We start from the raw sequence: 15,524 nt of genomic DNA on the forward strand, positions 1-15,524 counted from the left end.
AAAGAAATGTCTAGAAATTTGATTTCAGTTTTTGTGCTCTCCAAATTTAACATAACAAAAGGCATTAAATATTAGGTATATTTAGCCCTTTCAATCAACCCCATTCCTCTCCGGACTATGTCCTTATGAGAATGTCTTTTCATCTTTCATGATGATGCAAAGTGCAATTCCCTATTTCTTTCTTTTTGCTCTATGGCTGTTAAAAACGACAATAACAGAAAAACAAAAAAAAACAAAACAGAGACGTGTGGGTGTTTTACATTTTCTCCGTAGCATGCTGCCTTCTGCATTCTGCATCTGCAGAAACCTGCTAGGGACCTATTTGTTTTGATTAGGATCATGACAAAAGGGCTGTTTCTGAAAGGTATAGGGCAGCAGGATGTGAACCTTATCAATATAGAACATTATCTTAGATATGGAACCAGCTGACCTTTAATGATCAGGTTTATATTTTTGTCATCTTCCATTCTTTAAGTTCACTGGTTTTTCAACAAGACAAGTCAACCTAAACTTCTATAATGATAGAATCCCTTAAGGCAGATATGTCCTTCCATCCAGTTTCGGTAAATTCTTCATACTATTTTGGATTATGCAGGTGAATCCAGCTATCACCTGATTAGTGGATTGGTTTACGTTGCAGAGGTCTCCAGTCCATCATAAAGCCGACACAGATATTAACAGACAAACTATTCTTGCTCTAAGTCACACTTGTCCAGTTCATTTTGACCCACTACATGTTTAAATGCTCAAATCTTTTTTTTTTTTCCTGAAATCTGATTTAAAAAAATAAATAAATAAATTGTTGTCTAGATTTTATTTTAGTGTGAACTGCTTTGGCCTCGAAACTGATGTGCTTATCAATCGTACAACAGTAAACACAGATAAGTAGGGGTTATGGTTTAAGTTAACAAGCCATTTGTTGTTTTAGGGAGTACTGTGTGGCAAACATTTTATTAAAAGGAGATCTAAAATCTATAGTAGCATTTTAGGGAGATCTGACTGCCATTTCAGGAAAATGGATTGTTTGAATGAGGTGAAGCAGCCAGCAATTGTAGACCAGGGATGTCAACAACTTTACAGAACTGTATGATTTCAAAGGTTACTTTTAATCTTATTTGTCAGTGCCTCTTCTTTCAAATCCATAGGTAAAAGACTTAATACAATCCTTGTGATGATCTGAGGCAGGGGGAACTCATGACATGATCGCTGACCAATCTGACTCCATTGCAATAACATTTTTAAGTCCTCTGTTTGAAGGGTTGTATATGAAATGTTCAATACAAGCTATGCACCACTCGGGATGGTTCCTGAGACGGTGCCTTACAATTAGGCATGAATAAAGTTTTGTTTCTGTTTATTAACAAAATATAATGCTGTTTCTCCACTCTGCAGAACTATTCTAGCCCCTTGTGTGTTTTGCTAACTATCACTATTTCCTGATATTTCAGCAAAGTGTAAAAATAATTTTGGAAAGTGACATCAAAGTTTTGATCTTGGTTTTTCTCCCTGGTGAAGGATTCCAAAATATCAGATGCAAGTCAGAATTAGGATCCCTGAATTGAACTGACTTGCTTTAAACAGCCTGACTTGATCACTTGACCCCAAATTTATTTGATTTGGGCTGCATTTGCCTGGAGTTGGAACAGGACCTCAGAGTGGCCATTTAACTTTGATAGGCTATTTTGGGAATGTGGAAAGAAATGTGAGATCCTGATGAAACTTTACAGAAGAGAGATCAAACAACACCCATACAGGGGAAATACTTCTAAAATAATGTGGATTCTAAATTTTTCACCCTTGTAAGTCCAACTTCTTTTCAAACATGCTTTTTAGTTTAATTATCCGTTTGAAATTACACAATATTGTTTCTGTGTTGCCCTGTGATGGAGAAGAATCCTTTAGTGCATGCAGGGGACCAGGAACATTGACTGGGTACAGAAAATACATGATAGGATAGCAGAAAATGTCTAAGAACTCGTTATTTTCCATTATTGTTATTATCAGCAATTTTGATTACTTAACAGACACATGTGGCTCAGTGAATAGATCAGTGAGTAGATGTGTTTCCATCAGCCTTTTTTGTGCAATTTGAAGTATTACATTAAAGGAGCTTGATGGAATCACGAAATTTTGCAAAGAAGTTTTGATGCTTGCTTGAAGTGATTTTTTTCCTTTAAAAAAACGCATAAGAAGAGATTGAAACACATTTTTAAAATAACTTCTAACGTAGAGAATATTTACCTCCCTATACATTGGTCCATCACTCATCTGTGGTCTGTGGCAGGTAACGAACTCTACTTCCTGTTTGCTACAGAAAGCATTACCTTTATTTAATGCAATATTACTCTTTGGATCACCTTTTTAATTCGCTCCAACGGATGGAAACACGACCAAGTCACATTTTAATTTTTGGTCCACTTTTTTTAAGGTTCAATTAATATTTTAATCTCATTTGGATGGAAACATAACTTGTGAAAAAAGACCCCTCCTCCTGCAACTAGTCCATTCTTGTTTTAAGTTTGGTTCATTTACACTAATCATAATAATTAAGTATTATTCAAGTGTTGGCAACCTGGCGTCTGTAAATTTCTGTTACAGTTCATAAAAAAAAAAACATATCTCGTGAACCTGTTTTGTCAAGCTGTGCTAAGAAGGAAAAAAAGGAGGACAACAAAGGAAATTCAAAAGCTCTTTTCAAAAAGATTCACTATACATTTAACTTAAAGGACACGTATAATCGAAGGGCTAGTTTACCTAAAAATGTAATTAATCACATAGACATATTCAAATTTCATTTAATACAGACAAATTCAATCAATGATAAGGGGATTTGGTAAAAGTTTATGTAAAACCCAGGTGTTTACATTGACTCACTGACTCTACAGCAATCCCTCTCCCTGGGCAAACATGGCGGCACAGTTGACAGAACTTTTTCTAACCGAAATAGCTCTGCAATAAAGTGATGTTCAGTCTTAGATGACATATGACTTCAACAACTTTGGGCCGCAAGACCCGCAAAACACCACCACCACAAAATTTGGGAAAGAGTTGAATTTGACAGATGAATAGGCTTCTTTACGCTAACAATGTGTATGTAATGTTTCGGAAGCACCGATATTCAGGGGTCGTCACAGCAAGTCTTGCTCACAGCCTTGGCAAAGGGCACAATCGCTGTCACAACTGGAATTCAAACCCAGGTCCCCAGCTTTTAACCACTTCACCATAGGAACTTCTCTTTTCTCCAATTCTGCTCCATCTTATCTCATTGGAAAATCTCTCAAGCTCAGCTATCTCCAAAGTAAACATGAAATACAGACACAAGTAATTGGAATGGAATTCAGGTTCCTTTCTTTAGTCACTGACTGTTTATCTGCTTTCTGTTGTCCACTTTCCCAACAGTCAGGAACCCTTTTTATACATAGCTGACAACGACATTGGTTTAGAGGTAATTTAATATGAATTGCAAAGAAGCGACATTACTTCAAAACAATCCAGCAGAGAATATATGAGCATCTTATTCTAATCCCTGTTCTATTTAGTTGCTGACAATTTACAAAGACAAGAAGAAATCTGAACTTCAGTAAACCTTTTGCAATGAATAAAAATGGCGAACAGAGAAACCAGATCATAAATAACCTAATAAGTAACAAAACACAGGCTGAATAATGAACAAAATAGCTCAAACAGTGTTTGCTGTAGCTTACTGTGACACCCAAACATCCTCAAATTTGCACACGGTTGCTTAAGTATGCTTGTTCCAATTCACTGGCCTACAAATAGGAATTTCAAATTAGGCAAAGGATTTTGGTCAGAAGAGGACAGATGGAACAAATTATCATTGACAAAAAATATTCTGGAAGCAAAACTGAAACAGTAGGGAGACAATTTATTATTTATTAAGAGCTGAGCCAATGACTTTGCAAAGTTATATTTATGTAAATGTAAACTATAAGTAACTCCAGCAGAATAAATTACTTTTAGGAGAACATTGTTGATTTGTGTCTAAAAGTATGTTTAAATACTATGCAACAAACTGAAGACTCATTTAAGAATTCAGTACCGTAGAATACAGAAGAATAGCCACACAGGAAGGTTTTTAACATTAACTAGGATGTCAATAAAATGCAGCCAAGCTAAGTCCCAGCTAAGTCAGGCCCTTTCCATTCTTTTGAAGTATATGACTGATAAAAGTAACTATAAAACATGCAAATAGTATTTGCATGCTTGTTACATATGCACCATTTTCAGTGTGACCAGACAAAATTTCAACCCCAGTGTCATTAACTAATGGAGGTGTATAAAGAATTCACACTATATCAGTTCAAGTTGCAGCTTGTTATATTTGGTTTATTCTTGTTTGTTTGCTCTGTAAGGTCTTGCTGTTATAAGGCACACAAGGAGTGCAGAAAAATATACCGCGCTCACTTAATGAGGGTGTTACAGTTTATTTTTTTCACATTAAAGGGCTGCAGAACATGTTGACTGGACAAGGATTATGTGTTTTATCAACTTAAGAGTATTTTGTTCTGTTGTTTATTGTTCTGTAAGATGGAATAAAAATGTATATAGCGCAATCATTCTTTCTTTAATAACAAGGTTGTACCCGAATCAAATTAAAGCTTTGTTCAAAAGTATAACTGCTTGTTTGGGGCATCATTATTTCCAAGTGATATATGTATATTGCTTTTCTATGACTTATATATAAATATATATATATATATATATATATATATATATATATATATATATATATATATATATATATATATATATATATATATATATATATATATATATATATATATATATATATATATATATATATATATATATATATATATATATATATATATATATATATATATACACAGTATAGCCATTTTATAAAACATATATCATGTATATATAATGTTATATTTTTTTAGATATTGTTTTATTTTTAAATGGCAAGATATGAAACAGAGATTATTGATTTTCTTGCTGAAGCCTAAAAAATATGAGTAGAAAACAAACAAAAATATGTTACAATTGCTTAACAACATCTATAACCTATAAGCAAACAAACACTGAGTGATTATAGCCTATTTTAGATGTTGATATTTAACAAGGAGAAACAGATTGCTTATATATATAGTTGATGTAAAGAGAGTGTAAATGTGATAAACTGGTTTTAGGAAACTAGTGTTGTGTTTTTTTTTTCTGAATTAGACTAATGGGGTTATAACCATTAGTCTGGATAATGTGAAATGAGCTGTATATAATTATTTAGTCTTTTCTTTGAGTAAAACCTTGCAAAAGAAAAAAAAAGAGAGGTCAATGTGACAAAAAAGCCACATCATGCTTTACTACCCCAGTAAAAGCTTAAGTTGGTAAAACACCTTAGAAAAACAATAGACTAGATTGTTTAATGTTCAGTTACAACCTTAAGTGCTTTGAGCAATAGGTGTATATTTCTGCTAAGACAAATACTTGTTGTGGACATTTTTTTTTGTAAAAAGCTTCCACTTCAGCTCATGAATTGTGCTTCTCAAAGGTTTTAAAAGGGCAAATAGAGATTGTTTTACACAAGCAGGCTATCACAGCAGTTTCTCAATACAGTGACAATGGTAGTACTCACAGAGTTCACAAACACTTTCATTAAATATGAAAATGTTCTTTGCATGATTTGATTTGCTGATTTTAATGTTAAGATTGATTAGAATTGTCAAATGCATCAATGTTGTATGATGTTTCCAGCTTCCGTTGTTTTGCAAAAGTACTCACACTGCATAAACCTTCTGACATTTTGTCAGACATAAATGTCCTGTAGACATATACAATAAATGCTAATTTTATAGTAAATTTCTGGGACTGTAAGTTTGAAGTTAAAAAAATATTCTTTTATTTTTATCACAAATAAAACACATATTTGTATTAAAATGCAAATAAAAAAATAGATTTTTTGCCTTTTAGCACATGGATAATGATGCTACCATCCATATATTTTTTTTCCTTGCAGAAAATTGAAGGTTTTGCATGTGCTGTAAACTTGTGGCACATTAGAAATTACACTTCTCATGTCTTTCTTTAAAACAATAGAATTCTTCATTAGACTCTGCCATTTCTACTGATATATTGGTGCAGTAGATTTTCTTAAGCAAAAGTAGAGTTTATAAAAGCAGCACATCTGTCAGATTATAACAGGTTGAAAAGTAAAGAGAAAATCTTGTATCCTTTTCATACCACTACTTGGTGTGGTGCTATGGAGGGTCATTTTACTGAGAAGGTTTTGCTTTCTTAAGTGGCAAATAAATTGCTTATCATAGCTGTATTAGGCTTAAGTTATTAACTTCTTTAATTCTTCAAATATTTGGTTATTTGTATGAGGAAGTGTTTTGTTTAAGGTTGCTTACATACGCATGTGCTTGCACTTACAGAGAAATCTTTGTCCCCACAAAGTCCTTCATGTGCATTTTTTAATGCGCTTGCTACTTGTATTGTATCAAATAAAATATAACTCCCCCCTGTGTAAGACTTTGCTGCACTCTGCTGAACACAATGCTTACCTGACAAAATACGCATCTAATGGCAACTCCCAGAGAGCTGTTCTTGAATCTGTGATCTCTTTTGACAAGAACGCAGAAGAACCGTAATGGCTGATGCAGGTTGCATCTAGTGTGGGTGCCATGAGGGCACTGTTAATTCCTGTGACAGAGCACAGGTATAAACCAGGAGCCTCTTTGTGTTCACAGGCCCAATGACTGATCATATAGCTTTTCTTAGTTCCTCTCCAGTAAACCCTTAAATGCCCTGACGCGCTGATGCTCCCGATTTACCACTTCACTGAACCCTAACCATGACATTTCCTCTGCTGCCAGGGGTTGTTCCCTCCTGCTTTGCGGCCTGTCAACCCAACATCCCCCACACCCCCACCTATCCTCCCTCCTCCAGACCCTGCTTTTTCTCTCTGCCCCATCTCCCTCTTATTTATTCAGAATCCTAGTCCTCTCAGTTCACTGTGTCTCATAGCATCTCTAAATATAACTAAGCATCTCTATCTCTTCTCCTTCCTCTTCCTGCCTCCTCCTCAGCTCAGTCCTGTCTGACAAATTTAAGCATGCCTGGGCAATCTGATCTGACGTTTCTTTACATAACAATTCAATCCACTGAACCCCCTACTGCCCTGACATAGGGAGAGACAAAGGTGTGTTCTTTTGTCATGAATGTAATTCCCTCCACCCTGTGAGACTCCGGCTCAGAATATTATTACTAGATACGCACATTCTGGATGTTCTTGGTCCTTGAATCCATTGGATCTGAGCTCCTCAGAGTAACTGCGGCTTAGAAAAGAAAGGTTGGATACCATGCTGGCATTATCGTCACACATACACCAACCACACATGAGGGAATATATGCCTATACTTCTCACAGACGTAAGCAGGAAGCAAGAAGGCTAGAGTAAATCTTAAATAATAACCATTGAGAGTTATGACCCCTGTTGGTGGAATGCTTTTGCACACGTTCATCCTCTTGCCTGTTGATTTATTTCTTGTCTGCCAATAAAAGCTTAACATGAAAATGTCACATGTGGGGAAATGGCTGGTCTCAGCCCCTGGAGTGAGCCCGTGCAGCATTAAGGGGGTTTGGATTCATTAAACTGTCGGCATAAATTTTGACCCAAGGCTAGTTTGCAGGCTGCGAAGGAATAACTGAGGGTGGGACCAAAAAAGGGTGCAGGGTTGTAAATGTGGACGTGGAGTAGGAGATACAAATTACGGGTTTAAATTAGAAAAATCAGCAAGATAGACGGTTTGTGGCATTGTGTGAAAAAATCTGATTGCAGATTTCAGATGAAACAGAAACAAGTGGAATACTAGAGGAGGAGTATAAATACATCAGGCTTCACCTGGACAACAACCTCTACTGGAGATGCAATTGTGAAGCTGTCTAAAAAAAGGGACAGAGCAGATTGTACTTCCTAAGGAAGCTTATTAGGCCCTTCAATATATGCAGCAAGATGGTGCATATTGTAACTTCAATTCAGTTTAATTCATTTCAGTTTATTTATATAGCGCAAATTCAAAACACGTCTTCTCAAGGCACTTTACAGAGACAATTCAACCAGATGATACAGTCAAATTGATTCAAAGTTTTCTATTTAAGAAAAACCAGTTGATTGCATCGACTCATTGACTTGAAGGCAATTCCTCACACTAAGCATGCTTCTAGTGACAGTGGAGAGGAAAAACGACCTTTTAACAGGAAGAAACCTCCAGCAGAACCAAGCTCACTGTGAGCGGCCATCTGCCAATGCCGAATGGGGTTCAAGGAAACGGATGCAGACATACAGAAAGAAGCAGAGATACAAAAGGCAAATGTCAACCAGCTCCACAGACTGCCCCATCCCGGAAAGCTCAGAGCCAGGTCCCATGTCAGAGGATGAAAGATAACTCATACAGTTAGTCACAATCAGAGAAACAGGACTCCACTGAAAAATAGGCCAAGATCCAACATCTATAAACAGAGGTGATGATGGCATCAGCACAGCTGATATTTCTCTCCAGGATGGAGTCCCAGCCAGACAGGAACAGTCCAGACCAGAACCTCCGGAGTCTATATCACAAAGAGAAATTCGTCATAAACTGAACTGAAAAACATAATGGACAACAGGGAGCAACCTCTTAATCAGATTGTTAATCAGCATTAGAGTGTCTTTAGTTTCTGGGTTTTCATTCAACTGAAATTAGAATTTTAAGCAAACTTCAAATTACAATATTACATTGTCATGCATTGCTGTAGTAAAAAGGAAGTAAAGGCCACAATCTAGCACAGACCACAGATCAATACTGGAGGAAAGTTTAAATTAATGCGATATGGAAAGTTTTTATTAAGTAACATGTCAGTTAGCTATGGCGATGTTGCTGCAAGCCATGTTTAATCTGATAAAAATGCATAAAGAAAGCGGCTTCTCCAGATCCAGTGCAAGACAGACCTCTACAGAAGATCCTTTCTGCCTACCGCCATCAACACCTATAACAACTGGTTTAAAAGAAACCTATCAGTTACTGCAACATTTAATTTCCCTCTGGGATTAATAAAGGGTTTTAGAAATTATTTAAACTGAATGGAAAATTACAAGCAAGACAGAACAAGGGATCACTCAAGGAGACACTCCATACTATGAGAGAGGACAATTATCCTTTGGAGCGTGGATGAAACTGGAAAGTTTGTCAGTGTACAGTAAACAGTAAAAGTAGAGAGTTTCCTACACCATATGGGATACAACCCCAACCATCAGATTTTTAAAGTACATTAGTGATAAAAAACAGTTGATGTGGGATAGATTTTATCTGGGGAGAGTTGTAATTGAAAACCACTATCAAGTAAAATTAATTGATGATTTTAAAATTTCAAATGCTATATTGTAATTGTATTCATATAACTTGAGCTTTTCACAAGGTACCTTACAACCCCATATCATATGGGGGTGGGATGTGGGGGGTAATAGACTAAGTGAAAATAATTTCATGTATGAAATAATTGTTTTAGTAATAAAACCCTGGAATATGTGACGAGTTCTTTCTATTTAAGATCTTTTGCTTTATTATCCTTTAAAGAAAATCGGGTCTAAAAAATGACCACAACAATACACCTGACCTAAGAAGATAGTGTCCAGATTTGTAAATTTGCAACACCTTTACATTTCTGTTCACAGACTGCTCTAGATGTCATTGGTTGGCCTAGAGTTATTTGCAGAGAAGCATGCAATTTCTTTTAGTGTGATGTGGTCTTGGTTCATCTTTTCACACACAAGTTATGGTAAAGAAAAATAAATGTGAAATTTGTGGCATGTTTCATATTCCATGATAGTTGTTATTTTCCTTAAGGCCCTATCTGTGTGACTGTAATAATAATTAATCCTAATAACCATGTTTTTAAAGAGGTTGATGGAAGGGTGCGGCTGTAACAATAATCCTCCTCCACAGAGCCATAAAAAGAGATACAGAAAGGCAGAGAAAAAAAACGGCAGACATAAATAAATGTGGCAGGGCCTCGGGTATCACACTCCCTAAATAACCTGGGAGCTGTGAAGGAGTCACTAATTACCCCTCCCACAGCAGATAAGAGTACGGACAGTCACACTCGCACCCAGAATTAGCGCTCAGGCCTGTCAGTGTCAGGGGCTATCACTAAGAGTTAACAAGGAACAAATCCATAGATCCTGTAAGGCAGATGACAGCATCACGCTGACTGCTTGCTCTACAGACAAGCAGTGAAAGGGATATATTTATATATCTATATATTTATAGATATAGATATATAAATACATATACAAAAAAAATCAAACAGGCTGCAGAATCAGAGTGTCGAGAACACACTACTAGCCATAGCATGGCAGACAGACTGTCACAAACTGACCAGATGAATCAGAGCGGATGTCACTGTGGCAGATCATCAAGAACTTATAACAGGGCCAAACACTGTTAAAACACAGAGGAAAAAGAAAATCTGTAAAGCACATGCATATGGGAAGTATGATAACAGTCACTCTGTGTTTCATGAGCTAAAAAAACACTCTGTTTTCTCTGGTACAGCAACTCTACTCTTAACAATTGGTAATGATACAGAGAAAATCAAATAGACATAAAACATAAGTATCCCCTTCAGCCAATATGAATAAGCCTTAATTACAATCCCTCTTCTTGTTTTGAGTGTTTATTTCTCTGCTGCTTTTCTTCTTCCACTCAACCTCCAACCATTCTGCCATTTCTCCTAACTAGCAGATTCTACTTCTTCCTAATGTGCTTACTGTTTCCTTATTCACTTCAAAGTAGCTGTTGACATTATTTCATCCTGTTTTTTCCAAAGAACTTTGTTTTTAACAGTGAGGTATTTTTAAATAACTTCAGTCTCTTTCTTCTTTTTTTTGTGTGTACTTCTCTGTAGGCGGTAACACCATCTTCAGAATGACACACTGACAGGAGACCGGACAGAAGACATAAAGAAAGAAAAATAACACTACAGACTGAGTGAATACATTTTAAAAGGCAGCATGCTTTGGGAAAACCATGACAAGTTCATGCGGTACATTGGCCAATGGATTTCCTGAGGGATCAGGGGACAAAGCATGGGGACAAAAGGGGACTACCAAGTAGACAAACCTATGGATAAACAGGCCAAATTCCCTGCCTCTTTTCTGTCCAGCAACATTAAACGCCCTTCTGGCCTCATTATTATATTTTCATGAGACATTGAGTAGAAATGAGAGTAAAGGCAAAGGTGCACAATTTCAAAGGACGCATAAAATGATGGACATCTTCACTTTAACATATCTAATGCTGCTTTTTTTCTAATTTAAGTTAATGTGTCCCATTTTTGTACAAGTAAATGTTACAAGTAAATTCCCATTTGATGTAGAATTTAACATAAGTCACAGTGATCTGAAACACCGTTTTTACTGTCCAGGATGTTGCTTTACCTTGATCTGAGGACATAGTCTTCCTTTTATTTGCCGTCAAGGAATCTAAACAATAAGCTGAGCAATTGAACTGCAAATGGACTAAAGTTTGCAGAGCTAGACTTAACTTTTGACTGTGTTATGAGAAAATAGGACTCATCAATAAAGTATGTAGACCTTACATGTATTTAATGCTATAAGCAGAAAGTAATAAAAAAAAAAAAACTTTCTTTGTTGACACAGAAACGAAAAGGCCTTTAACACGGAAAGCTGTATTTGAATGTTGGGGAAGAAAGAGAGGCCAAGGAGATGGTGAGCAAGGAGCCTGATCACTTGCTCACTGGCCAAAGTAACAGCAAGAGCACCTTGACGGACAAGCTGCCCGGAACAATGACTGTGCGCTCTGTGCTGCTCAATCGAGACTCACCAGATATTGAAAGTCGCCTAAAACGGCGCCGGAACCGAACCCATCAGGTCCGCTTCAAAGACCTTGAGGATGGCAGTAGCAGTAGTGGCAACAGTGCAACAGGAGAAAACAACACCCGTCAGCGGCCTGCCAAAGACCGTGACAGCCCTCATCCACTTCGCAAATACAACAGCATGTCCCAACATCTATGGTCTGACAGACCAATCACTGAAAGCCTACTTGGTCAAACCTCTGTGGTAGGGGCTGTGCGTGGGGATATGGCCAGTACTATAGAAAAGGTGGCTGCTTTTTTAGCAAGGGCCCCACCTCATCCGCTGACGCCTGGTCCTACACGGAGATGTTGGGCACCACCACAATCTAATTCTCTAACATTACCAATGACACGAAGATCCAGTACAAGCACCAGCACAGCCATTCAGACTTCACCATGCCTAAAAAAACCTCAGTCTCTCTCATCCACCCATGTGCGTAGCCACAGCATTGGGGACTCAGTTGGTGTGGATGGAGATGATGAGCATGACTCTCAAGATGAGTACCTTAGCCACAACCATGTGCTGCCTGGGTCCAAAGATCAAAGCCGACCTTCAAGCTCTGTGGATAAAACTGGGGTAGAACGAAGATCTAAAGTATCAAGGACAGAAATTAAGTCAGGTGTTATAGCAAAAACATCAAGACATAGCTGTCCACCTTCAGTTCTACACAACAGCGATCTGTGTCATAGTTCTTCTGTATCTTGCCGAGATGGTCCAAAGCGCCAGGGTAGTAGCACTCCTTCAGTGATAAGGAGGAGAAAACGCCTAAGCCGGACAACAAGTGATCCCGGAAAGGAAGTTCACCTCTGCACGACTCCTACACAGACTGAAAGCCCACCCCAATCACCATCTCCTTTAAATACCAAACTCTGTACCACTGAAGTTCAAACTGAGGGTTTGTCTTCACCTCCAATTTCAAAGCGTTGTACCACTAAATGTGAAACTGAACATAAACATCAGTCTCCAACCTTGAGTGTTGAACACTGCTCAGCACAAATTCAAACAAGAGATTCTTGTCCAACCCTACCTCAGAATGGTGAGCAATGCACCCCTAAAAAACAAACAAACTCACCATCTCCCTCTTCTCAAAATCAAAACCATTGTACTACACAATTGCTAACTTGTAGCTCAGTTGACTCTTCACCTCCAATTTTGACATCCAGCTTGAATTCTGATACCCCAATATCTGCTCCAGCAGACCAAATCCCTCCCACAACCAACATTTCTACTGTGCCTTACACTGCTTCCCCTGCAATGCCTATAAATGCACCAGTACAAACTCCTGAACAATGCTCTAAGGCATGTTCTTCATCTCCTACCAAGCTAGCAATTTTCTCTCCTCCACCACCTGACATCCTATCTATTACTTCCTCCACTTGTGCAACTAACACTTCACAAAGCTCTATTCCCTATTACACTGTTTTGTCTCCACCAACCCCACCTGGCAAAGCTTCTATTTGCTCTAGTCCTTCTTTTACTGTCCCACAGTCCTCCTCACATAACTGCATCTCCCCACTACCACATCTGATATCTTCCTCTTCCTGTCCTATCCCTACACCAACTGTAAGCACCATTTTAACACCTTGTGTACCTATCATAGAGCCTAATGCTGCCCCAAACGTAAGGCATCAGCAGCCATCAACAAGTCTAACAAATAATGTACCTACCACAAACCTGACACCCTGTACAATTGTGACTCAGACTGCCCTATCTTGCACCTCCATATCATATTATACCAGTACACATCCCAGTGGCCCACATGTACCTCACATTAATCAAACATCCCCTTCTTACACCACAGTTATACAAACAGTATCTCACTGTAATATACCATATCAAACAGTGCAAAATATCCCCCCTACCAGCACAGGGATGACCCTTTATCCCTCCCCTGTCCCTAGACTTGAATCTTGCACTTCTCCACCTCCAAACGTGAAAGCCTATGTTTCCACTCTTCAAAATGCTCAAGCTGTTGGGACTCCAACTAAAGCTGTTCCTTTGTACTCTTCTACATTCCGCGCTGCACCACCATACACCCCCCCCTCTCAAGCTCCCTATAATGCTCAGGATAAAAGGGGCATTCGACTTCCACCTCCTCCTCCACCACCTCCTCCCTACACACCAAGGAAAAAGGGAAGTGAGCCAGCAGGCACCACAGCTCGAACACCCATGCTCAGGACAGAGAGCAAGGTCAGTGAAAAAGTTGTAGAGAGTGAGGAGAAAAAGCCGGATACAAAGGATGTACAGTGTACAGACTTACCCAAGCTCTGTGGGGGAGCTAGTTCTCTGAAGCACAGAGCTCAAACACCGCCAGTTGCTGTGATGAAGGGAGAGAGGCGTTCCTCCACCTCCTCCCCTGCCAAGGCCTGTTTTAAACCCAGCTGTCTTAGCTCAGCCCAAGCTCAGCTTGGGGTGTTACACAAAATGCTCTGCTCAGGAGCCAGCATCAGGCCCAACACACCAAACAGCCAATGCTCTTTGCCTCCTAACCAGCAGGGCTGCTCTAGTGCCAGGGGCTGCTCTGCCTCTGGGGAGCAATCTGGCACTGGGCCGCTGAGTCCCACACAAGCCGACACTTTAAGACAGGTTCAAGAAATTCTCGGAGGTTTGATGTCTGGAGCCAGGTGTAAACTCGACCCATCAAGGGTGACAGAAAAGCTCCTGAGCCCCAATGGACCCTTGCATGACATTCGCAGTCTCCAGAACCAGCTTCACAGTCTTGAGGGTGTCCTGGAGACAAGCCAAAACACCATCAAGGTCCTACTGGATGTTATTCAAGACCTTGAGAAAAAGGAGGCCGAGAGAGATGGGTGAGTAGTACACTGAACTGTTGAGAAATTACTATAAGGGGCAACACGCATCAGTGGTGTAAGAAGTGCATCTAAACATAAGCATGTAATTATTTCTATTAAACAAGTCAACCATGGCTTTAGGGTTGGGAGCGTATGTTTCACAGTCCTGCACCAAGCAACCATTTCAGAATTTGCTTTAGTTTTGTTTTAGACACTGATTGAAACTTATTTGGAAAGCACTCTGGTTCTCCTGAATTGTGTTCCCCTTTAAACTACTTTAAACATAGAAATGGCTATTACTTTTGTCATTAATATACCTGATAGGGATTGGAAACTTCTGGGTCTAAAAACTTAATCTTTACATTGGAACAGAAGTTGTAGGGGACTCACTCAAGAGACGGTTTGGCCTTATGCAGTTTTATCAACTCTTGAGCAATGCATTGGTAGTGTTAAAAATAATTTGAAATTAATTGTGACCCAGGATTAAAATAAGTTGTCAAAAAGGAACTTGTTTTACTTTTAAAGCAACATAAAAGTCTTAGGTCAGAAGGAGAGCAATCAAGTATTTGAAGCTGTAAATACATTTTGACTAAAACCCCTCAGGCCAACAGTGTTGTAAACCTTGCCCCGCTGGACCTCGTAGCCCAGGGCCAAGCGTTGTGTAAAACAACCATCTGCTGCTCTGTATGTAGAATCTGCTTTGCCCAACAGAAAGATAGATGGTACAAAATAAGTTGTAGGGCAGTAGAAATTAATAAGCAGGTAAGTGTGTTCATTGTTTTATTCAACACAGTTAATTTCTCAAGAGTTCATCATTCACAAAACATTCTAAAAAC

The 15,524-nt window shown here is 38.5% G+C and overlaps 1 protein-coding gene across 5 annotated transcripts in view; it reads left to right on the forward strand.

Annotated features, from left to right (window-relative positions):
• LOC119776566 (flocculation protein FLO11) overlaps nucleotides 1-15,524 on the forward strand; it is a 79,892-nt gene that overhangs the window by 2,092 nt on the left and 62,276 nt on the right. For all 5 annotated transcript variants that reach the window (XM_038275039.1, XM_038275038.1, XM_038275040.1 and 2 more), the window contains exon 2: nucleotides 10,927-14,706. In XM_038275039.1, coding sequence (XP_038130967.1) covers nucleotides 11,747-14,706 — 2,960 coding nt within the window. In that variant the 5' untranslated portion in view covers nucleotides 10,927-11,746. The remainder of the gene's footprint in view (nucleotides 1-10,926; nucleotides 14,707-15,524) is intronic.

Source organism: Cyprinodon tularosa, unplaced genomic scaffold, assembly GCF_016077235.1.
Source record: "Cyprinodon tularosa strain WSP-4 unplaced genomic scaffold, ASM1607723v1 ctg94, whole genome shotgun sequence".
NCBI lineage: Eukaryota > Metazoa > Chordata > Actinopteri > Cyprinodontiformes > Cyprinodontidae > Cyprinodon > Cyprinodon tularosa.